Source organism: Melampsora larici-populina (assembly GCF_000204055.1).
Source record: "Melampsora larici-populina 98AG31 unplaced genomic scaffold MELLAscaffold_18, whole genome shotgun sequence".
Lineage (NCBI taxonomy): Eukaryota > Fungi > Basidiomycota > Pucciniomycetes > Pucciniales > Melampsoraceae > Melampsora > Melampsora laricis-populina.
This window is the reverse complement of record NW_006768782.1, coordinates 1,051,855-1,062,447: the sequence shown is the minus strand read 5'-3', so window position 1 is coordinate 1,062,447 and position 10,593 is coordinate 1,051,855. Positions and strand designations below refer to the sequence as shown.

General features: G+C 36.5%; 1 protein-coding gene across 1 annotated transcript; it reads left to right on the top strand.

Moving 5' to 3' along the window:
- Positions 1-2,661: 2,661 nt before the first annotated feature.
- Positions 2,662-10,049, top strand: MELLADRAFT_116486 (uncharacterized protein; the record flags this gene model as incomplete). The annotated part of the gene is made up of 9 exons (XM_007410061.1): positions 2,662-3,430; positions 4,187-6,122; positions 6,228-6,360; positions 6,427-6,486; positions 6,559-6,717; positions 6,787-6,881; positions 6,953-7,232; positions 7,299-7,748; positions 7,823-10,049. 9 exons carry the CDS (start codon positions 2,662-2,664, stop codon positions 9,533-9,535), a joined length of 5,595 nt encoding a protein of 1,864 aa, XP_007410123.1.
- Positions 10,050-10,593: the final 544 nt, after the last annotated feature.

Here is a 10,593-nt window from a genome sequence, read left to right as displayed (position 1 = left end):
CAGGCTTCATTATCACTTGTCATCACTATGATCTTCAGAAAAGTGTCTGTCTTTTGTTTTATGAAGATCGTCCATATTATCCCAATTCATTCTGAATTGCAAGAAGAATCATTGTATGAAGAAAAACGTGAACCCTTGAAGATTTATTGCAAGTTTCACATCTTCCAAGCGGATAATTTTGAGCTTGTCCCATATTTAGTTGCAAAAGGATCGCCCTCCTATGAAAGTTAACAATCTTCTATCTTGAGCTCTTGAATTCCTGGACTTAACAAAACTTATAAATATACTTTGCCAACACCTTAAGTTGAGAAAGATCAATTAATATAAGTTGGTTAATGATCCTGGGGTGATGTCTTGATGCATAGATGAGGGGAAACCTTTGATCTCCAAGACTTGAATAGATCCCCATTTTCAAATTTATAACAAAGATGAATATTAATGGAGCAAACTCACGGTGCTATTGATTTTATCTTGCTTCTGATTGCAATCTGGTTAGTTTGGTAAAGTAGTGGTCAAGATTGGTTTTCAAAGGCAGTTTTTTACACTCATCAAAAGTTTTTTAATATACATTAGTCTAGTCTACAATCATGATACGAAAAAATATTTCAGGTTGAGTTATGTTCTTACAATGTACAGACTTATCCCTTACAATCTCAAAAGTTGCATACAATCTTAAAATAAAAGCAAAATCCATCCAGTCTTAGTCATTTGCATTGTCCTGTTGTTTTGAGAGGATTATCCGTGGGCACCAATATTATTGGTCTTTGAAAAATCCGTGACAAGATGAATTTATCACTTCATTGGACCATTGAGCTTCAGATTGAGTTCCTGGTGATCAAAGTGAATCAAGTCAGATGAAGTACACTCTGGAGAATTGATTTTTACATACCATTAATTCTTCAGGCTTGAATTCAAACTCTAAATGACAATGGATCCCATGAGACTTGAGAGCTTCAACTAGTCTCAAGTCAACAGTGGCTTTGGAACCCTCCATTACAATAAAGATGATATGCTTTAAGTCAGGCGTATTATGAAAGGTTTCTTGAGCTATATGTTGCAAGTGGCTTTCTAAACAAGACGGACCTTTAGGAAAACCCAAAACAAGCATTTGGATAGTACAAAATATTGGCCAGATCAGGAAATGTATATAACTGTCAAACATGTCATCATTATTGGTTCCTCCCTACTTCACCACTCTTTATGCTACAGTCTTGTTCATAGGCGGGTCAGAGAGGGTGTTGTTTGTTTGGTATGTTTTAATTCTACAATCTTTTGGCCTAGCATCTTCTGTTTGGTATCCGGAAGTACCATGGATGATATTTCCCCATGTCCTATGCTGCTTCTTGCATCCTTCGAGCGCAGCGAGGGACTTGTGTATGTCAATGACACACGCTTTTGCCTGTGAGCCTGTGAGGGGAATCAAGTTTGCCTGCAGAAAGTTTCATTCCTTATAGAATTCTTTTATCTATCTATGAATCTTTGTGAACCATGTGGACTTTTTGTTCCCCTCTCTGCCATCAAAAAACTTACCTAGGAAACCAAAGAATAAAGGGTTTTGACCTGTATATTTTTAGATTTCTCCTGCAAAAACTCATTCCCGAATCCCTTCACAGGCTAAAAGCGTGCCATGAGGTGCCATGTTGTCAACAAGACGTCCCTCCCTGTGTTCGACGCGTGCGAGAAGCAGCGTGGGACTTGGAAAAGTTTAGGATACGGCTGTTTGTTCTGCCCGGAAAATCTAAATTTACAGCCAAACCAATGCCTGGCACGATGCATTCTACTTTGTGTCCCTTTGATTCTAAGACCAAACAGACCATCTAGCTCCCACATTTATGTAGTAGATATCACCAAAGTTGAGAGTGGATTTCAATTTCAGTGTACATACCAATTATTTACAAAATGATCGAATTAAAAAAATGAAAGGAGAAACCTTACGACGTGAATGATTTGAGAAAGAAAAGACCAAGGAAGAAAGAAAAGAAAACTGAAATCCAAGATGATTGAGATCTCGATGGTTTTGTTTAGCACAGACCATTGATTGAAACGATATAAATTCAAAGAGATCATTAAATAGTTTGACTAACTTGACCAAAGAAGATATTGTAATCTTTCTTTGACCCATACGACGAATCACATTTTCATTTACGAATTCCTCAGCTTCAAGCTTCAAACTTCAGAAAATCAGTTCACCGGTGAATCAGTTTGGTTAGTGCATAACTGATTGTACTTTCATTCTAGGATTTTTAATTTCATTTAAGTGCTTTCAACTTTTAAGCCATTTCTTTTAATTCGTTTTTTCTATTCATCATCATCATCATCCAATATCAATATCAATATCAACTACTAATCCATTCCTTCATCTATCTTGATGGACTTTTGGTTCCTTGCTCTCTATAAATAATCACATCAGATTCAATTTGAACCCCTTTCAAGAACATCTAATTTATTGTAACCTTTTTTTTTGCCGAGATCTTTTCTACTTACCATATCTCTCTCTGTTTTGGATCTCCAAACAACAAGTTGTATCAATTGATTTACGAACATTTTGACTTGATTTGATTTGATTGATAGTAAGTACACACGCACACCGAGGGTGATTTATATTTATTTTTTTCGAAAGGAGTCTGTCCAGGATTGTTCTTTGGCATTTGCATAAATTGAATGGCAGAACTTCAAGTGTTTCCGAGTTTGGATTCTACAACTGATCATCAACTTCATCATCAACATTCTTTATCAATTCAAAGTTCAATTTCGATTACAGATTCGATTACTGATCCATTCCATTCACCTCAATTGAATCCAATACCAAATCGATTCAACTTTAGTACATTCTCAAAAGATCCTCAAAAACAACAACAACAACAACAACAGGATACCAATTTTGTATTTCCATCAGTTAAAGAAACCAAACTTGAAGATTACCTTGATCATTCTAATGAAGGAGATGAAGATGAAGATGATATGAATAGTGATGAACTTAATACGATTGAAGAAGCCGTTAAGATTACATTAACCAATCACACTTTAAACCAAAGTACTAGATCTAATCCATCAGTAAGGTCTTATATACCAACTACTAATCCAATCAATCCTACTCCGATTCTCTCTCAAGACTCACAATTCTCAACGAAATCTAAACCACAAGACCGATATTTAAATACACTCAAACCCATCAAAATACCACCACCACCAACTCAAAGTAAATTACAAACAGGAATAGAAGATCTAAGTATTAAATTCAAAACATATAAACTCAAGAATCCAAAACAATCTGGTCCAATCAATAGAATGAATTCTGCAAGAAGATCAAGATCAAGAGATTCATTAGAAGTTCATGATGAGAATTTAGAATTAGAATTAGAAATAGATGGATTTGTTGATGTACCACCTTCATTTACTTTACCTAAATTCACTACTCAATATCAGGATGGTAAGTTTTCTTTTTGATGTTTTTTTGGTATATTCTTTTCTTTCCCAATTTACCTAATCCTTTGCTATTAAAGAAGGTTTTTTGATGGTTAATATCCAATGAAGTGATTGATCCATGAAACTTGATGGATTTGAGTTGAAGTTAGTCATCGGAGATGAGTTAAACTTTGATTGGTTTGAACCATCACACTTTTCTGTTTACCTTTTTAAGTTTCTTTACTTGATCCTTTACCATCCGAAACGTTCACATCCACTTTACTTGACTCTTATCCTTGATCACCATTTCATATCGATGATGATGATTTGAATTTAGTTCCTTTGAATTCGAGTGAACCTTTCATCTCTGGTTTTCCAGTTTTCATTTCTTTCCTTTTTCTCAGTCTAGACCGAGTATGTATCAGACTGTCATGATACAGGTTTGATTTGATTCACATCCTTCGCGTGCTTTCTCATGAATTCTTAATCTTCTATAGTTCAATTCAATCTTCAGTTCAATTTCAAATCAAAATCACATTCGGCTGATTGTTTATGTACTCAACTTCAACTTCTTTCTTTGAAAAAGAATGTTACATAACCTCAAACTATAAAATTCATATCTCAACCACTCATCATCAACTGTTTTTCTCAGTCTACTTAAAGGATCTATCTCCAACATACCCATCACGACCTTTTGAGAAAATAAGTTTCATAGCTACTAGATAAAGATTCTAATCAGCTTTCTTTCTTTTTTGGTTCGTCTGGCAATTAATTCAAATAGGAGGTAGTAATCGAAAATCTCGAAAACCATCACTCATCTTTCGTCGTCAGCTGAGTGGAGGTCCCAACATTGAAGGATCTCAAAAATCAGATCGAAAAATATCATCAACAAGCTCCGATCGATCTCATAACCATCGTCGTCGTTCTTCCAGTATGAATGATGGCAGTTTGACCACTACTGGTCTTGGAATCGCTCTTACTACCAATGATTCAAAATCAGATCAAGTTTTAAATTCTCCTGCTTTTAGTAATACCAGATTAACTATCCGTCCAACCACTCGTCATCATTCACTTAATCGTCGTAATTCAGCTGCTCCACCTGATCGACACGTTTCTATGATCACTTCAGACTTAGGCACCTCTTCATTTGCAAGTGATTCAGAAGCGGCGACTAGCCGACCAGGTACTGTGATCTTTGATGCTCTTTCAGATTTACCTTTCTCTTCATCAAACCCAACGGCAACCCATCAATCTAGAAATCAAATCAAAACTCGACCGCAGTTAAATTCAACTTCAACTGTATTAACATCTCAATCTAATCCACGTCCAACACTGAATTCCACTTCAACTCGAACCACTGATTCAAATGCTGACATTTATGCTTCAGCAGATACCTCATTTTCTCATCTTCCTGATTCCTTGCCGTCTCCACCTTTACCTCCTATGCCTGATTTTGTTAAGAAGGCTGATCTTCATGAGATCAGTCATCCTAGCCTTAGTAGTTCTAGTGTTAGGCCAAAGCTACGTCAGTCTACCTCACAATTACGTCTACGAAAACTCAAAGCTCAAACCTCTCGTACCACCCTCGATACGATGTTCTCAAGCGTAATCAGTCCGACAGGAGGTGTACCTACTGCCGAAAGTTGCGCTTCCGAAGGTGGTTCTACATCTCAACCTCACAATTCTGAACTTCGTACACTTGCTAGTCTTTATATGGTTTGTGGATTACCAAAAGATCCACAATGTTGGACTTTAGCTCAACCGGATCATTTACCTGCTCATCTTGATAGTGCTGTCCCCAGATTTTGGCGTCCAGAAGTTTTAGGTACTACTCTTTCAGGTCAAGATGCGGATTTGTTATCGAGTGAATTAGATAAACGTAAAACCCCTCGTGCATCTTCTCGAACTGGAAATGGAAACAATCCTCAGGATAGTGTAGCTCAGAGTAGTAGTAAAGAACAACGTAGACCTTCAGCTTCGATTCCCAAACTTTCAACACAGAATCAACTCGGTAAAGAAGAATTAGCAAGAGTTCAAGCTAAGGCGATGAAATTAGCATTTGCAAGAGAAGTGGAAGTGATTGCATCTACCATTCAACCTGCATCTACTACTCATTGTTTTAGTTTTACTATTCCGGTTCAAAATGAAACTATTACAGATGCTACTGGGGCTATTGGACAACAATGGGATCTCGGTTTAGCTGCTGCTAATCTATCAGATCATCATCAATTAAATTCGAGTAATCGACCTAAAACGTATTATGGTGCATGTTTACAAGTCTGGAGTCATGCTGATCGATCCAGATCTGAAGCGATCAGAAGAGCAGTAGAAGAAGGATCTAAAGCGAAATCAGCAGCGATTGCACGAGCAGTCAAAGCAGCAGCAGCCGGTAAACGATTTGGAGCCAGATTACAGAGAGCTACCAATAGTGCGATGGGAGTCTTACCTACACCAGATGGATTAGCCGGTAAAAATTGGTCAGTATATAATTCAGGCGGCGAAACCGATACAGATACCGAAGGATTCGTATCGGAATCAGAATGGGATGGACCCGCAAGTATGTTACCGATAGCGAGTTTACCAGGTGGTACACCTTTTTGGTTACCTTATTGTTTGATCTTGATTTCGAAAATGCCAATTTATGATTTAATGTCGGATCATTTAAGGATCTCTTGGGCTAGATATCATCAAGCTATTGGTAAACATTCACAACAAATGTTAAAGATGCTAAACTTGTTGAGTTTTTTGAATGCTTTTTCATTCGATCCTTTTTTTTTGATGATGGACCTTTGTTGATATATCTTTCCTTCTGGTTTTCGTAGTCCTTGTCCTAAACCTGGTGAAACTGTTAAAATGCCAGTTGGAGGTGCTCAAAGTGCTTCTTCTTCTACTTATTTTGTTGCGAAGATTCCAGGTAAAACGGATTTTTCTAATGGAGGATTAGAAGATGTAGATGTGAGTTTTGGGTTTTGAAATTTACAAATACTTGAGCTTAACTCATTAAGTTTCCTTTCTTCATAGTTTACAATGTGGCCTGTTTTTAAATCTTTAAGTCTTTCGAATTTAGTATCAATTTATGAGGTGAGTCACTTTTTTACACTTTTGGGCTCTATCATGTGATCACTTATGATTTGATGTTTTCTGCTCATATAGCTCGCTCTCTCACCTATGGGTAGAGTCGTGTTCTTTTCTCGATATCCAGCGATGCTCAATATGGCTGTAGAAACGTTTAGAGTTCTTTTGGAACTTCGAGGTTGGCAAGGTCTTTGTCAAAGTATTGTTCATGCTCGTGATGTTAAGATTTACCTAGAAGTGTGTTATCTTCTGTCTCTCTCGCTTGCGCTTGATTGTGGTGCTTATCTTGAGTCTTTTGTCATGTAGGATCCTGGACCGTACTTGCTTGGGATGAACAGTCAGTTGCGACCTATTACGGCCAATGCTCCTCCAGAAGTTATGATTGTCGATATTGATACCAAGTGAGTGGTTGGTTTTTATATTATCTTGGCCATTGAAGATTTTGACTAAACAATGCGAGTTTTCTTTGCAGTAATATCACGTGTCCAAGACCCCATCCACAAGCTTATTCCAAGGGACAAACCCGAATGAAGATTGAACGAAAACTTGAGGAAGCCCTTGGTACCTTGGGTGGTGCAAGAGGTGTACCAAGTGAATTTCATGAAGCTTTTCCGGGTGGTCGGTTTAGACCGTTTAGTGCTGTAGAGATCAAAGATAGTCCTTCTGAGGCTGAAAGACTTTTACCACCTGCTGAATGGAATTGGGATCAAACCAAGGCTGTGGTGGCTTTTGATAATATCTTGTCTAAAGTGGTGAGTTTCTTTTCAATGACTTGGATATCTTAATCTTGATCTTTGACACTTGAATTTTTGGTATAGCCAAGGAAAGGATTAGCTAGGGTGTTCAGGAGACAAGCATATAGACATGCAGCTCAATTAGATGCATCAGCCCAACATGTTCAAGAGATTGTTAGAAAACATACCACTGGATTCGTTGATAGGAGAGATATGTTAGAGAGTAAGATTTGGAAATTAAATCGAAGGCTGGCATTTTTAATGGCCGAATCAATGGAATGGAAACAACATTTTGATGTGTTTCAAAGATTTGCTGATAAACTATCAATCGAATCACAAGATCTCAAAACTCGACTTGAAGTAGAAAGACGTGATCATCATAAATTATCAGGAGTGGTTAGTGAACAGAAGTTTAAACAGGCTCAATTAGAATCTAGATTATTGGAAACTGAACAAGCTTGGATGGCTGCTCAAGTCGAATTGGCAAAGGCTCAAGCTATACGTGAAGGACTTGAACGTGAGAAGCAGATCATGGTATGTGCTTGTGACTTTGATCTTTCTCTGATCGTTTCTACTTACTGATTTTTTTACTGTTTGATGAACATCAGGTCACCGAAATGAAGTCCATCGCATTGGGTGATAATGATCAAAACATTCTTGATACAGTTGTACCAAGAGTCGAGAATTCTTACAACCCTTCTCGGCACAGTATGCTCCCCAATGACAATGCTTCACTCACGTCTAAAAACCTACGACGGTTTAGCGCTCAAACCCATTCACCTCATTCTCAGCCTCGTGCTTCACCTCAACTTCTTCCTCCAACTTCTTCACTCCGTGGTCATTCACCTCAACCTGTAGATGATCTTGTTTCATCTGATTTGCTTGAACAGCTTTCGATGCAATCACCATCTCAATATGCACCTTCTCCAGCTGCACATGATCGATTACATAGCTTAGATGAACTGAGCGAGTTTGATACCAGTTCTGAAGCAGAAAGTGGCATTAGTGCCATGGATGAAAGAGCTTTGTTATCAAGGACGGCAGTGATTGAAACGATGCGAAGTATTCAAGGTAGATTAGAAGCAGCTCTACGTACAGCAGGTCAATTAGATGAAGATGAGCTGAAAAGTTATGAAGCAGGTGGGATAGATGGGATTGGAAACTCACGTAAATCGTATTCAAGAAAATCAGCTGATTCACGAGATTCTAAGGTGATTCCATTATCACGTGCAAGAAGAAAACCAACGATGAATGAGAATGATGAATCATCACCTGATTCGACAAGAGATTCCTTATTAGATTGTTCTGCATTATCTAGACAGGATAGTCTTTCGACTGGTAGACCGACTACTGCTAATAATCGAGTTAGTGTTTCTAGTAATAGTACCACTTCACATCAGTATCATCCGATCACACTTTTAAAACAACGTAACAATCCACGAACTTCGGCTGTTTCACTTTTAAGACCTGGTTCTAGTATCTTTGATCGAGATCGAAGTATTACTACTTCAACGGATCTTACTACACCTGATCATACTAAATTAGAAACTGTGATCGATGGGAATGAATCAGAAGGAATTCAAGAGAGTAGTATTGAATCAACTGTATCAGGACGATTGTTTCCAGAACAAGAAAATCATCAATTAGTTGGAAGTCCTAGTCCGAATGATCATCGAAGTGAATATAACCAAAGTCCAAGCAAAAGTTTAAGTCAAACGCCAAGTTTAAGAAGAAGTGGAAAATTAAGTATAAGTGGAGGATCGATTCGAAATGGATTTACACCCACTAGTTCACATACGAATATCAATCAACCAGTTTGTATTAGGAAAGATTCGATGGATAGTTCGACCGGAGGATATGAATCGAATCCAAAGTTGATGATGAATTATAGTGGAATGATTAGATCGAGTAGAAGAAGAGATTCATCAGATACAGAAGAAGATGAGGAAGAGATCACTGAGAGTTTGGTAGATGAAGATGAAACGTTTATGAGTGCTGATGAAGATCAAGAAGAAGAAGAAGAAGGACAAAGAGGAAAGAAATCATTAAAGGTTTTAGGAACTCATCATCGTCATCATCATCATCATCATACAGGACTTGTTTATGGAACGGATGGATCAACGATTGCGGGTAATGGAGTTCAAGATCGGAATGAGATTAGTAGAGCTTCTATGGTTGGAATCCCATTGGATTGGAAAGCTTCTAATAATCCTCAGCATCATCATCAGAATAATGTTTCACCCATGACACCTAGTAGTAGAGGTTCATTTATTTCGAATACTAGTTCTAGTACGGTTAGAAAGTTTCTTAGAAGAGTTTAAGTTTTCTTTATGATTTGGTGAAGTTCTTTGATGGGTTTTGAAGTTTTTTTTTTCATGGGATTATTAAATGAAGGAATGAATGAAGTTTTTGATTTTTTGAGTTTCTTTTTTGATTGATTAATGAATGAATTGGGTTTTTTTTCGCTTTTGGTTTTCTTTTACACTCGTTTTATTCCTTTTTTTTTGATTGCTTTTTTTTCTTGATTTTTTTTTCGTTTTCATCATCATCTTATCATCATCATTCTGGATTTGTTTCTTTTCATATGAAATCTTTTTTATGATTAGATTACAGTTAAAGATTTAAATTTAAAAGAGGAGGAAGTAAAGTATTTGTTTTTTTTTGTTTTTTGTTTCTTTTTACAGTAAATGTGTTTTTTTTTCTTAGTATCATTTTTTTATATACTTGAAATTTGGATTTAATTCAATTTTTGAACATTTTTTTTTTTTGAAGAATTCAGTGATATATATTTTAATTAATTATAGTGCAATATATCAATAAACTTTTAAACAGATGATTATTGGGATTCAATTAGGATTCAAGAATGGATTTGTGAAAGAATCAAGAGAAAATGTAAAAGTTGATGACAAAAATCTTGTGACATGATACTACAACTATGTACAAGAACTATAAAAGATGACTAAAAGGATCTTAAAGAGTCTTTTTTCCATCTTGAACAAGGATTATCATAGATCTTAAATTGGATAACAATTTTCTTTGTATGTGATTAGATGTTAAGATATACTGACTTGATTGATTGATGATGATTGCTTTTGAAGTATATAAGCTTGAACATGTATAACAAATGGATTGACTTTTTTTTCAACACTTTAAACATCATGGTTTTATTCCTATTGATATGAAAAGATTATAAATGTTGGAAAAGATTCTATGTTATGATTTGGTTTGTGGGGTTTTGAAAGTTTGAAGAATTGGTTTGTGAATGGAAAAAAGGAAAGTTGGTAAATCAAACTTTGGTGGTCAAAAAAACTTGATCAGGTGTTGATGCTATGTTTTGAGGAGGCACGAGGAATAACGCAAGTCCATGAGTTGGAGCTTG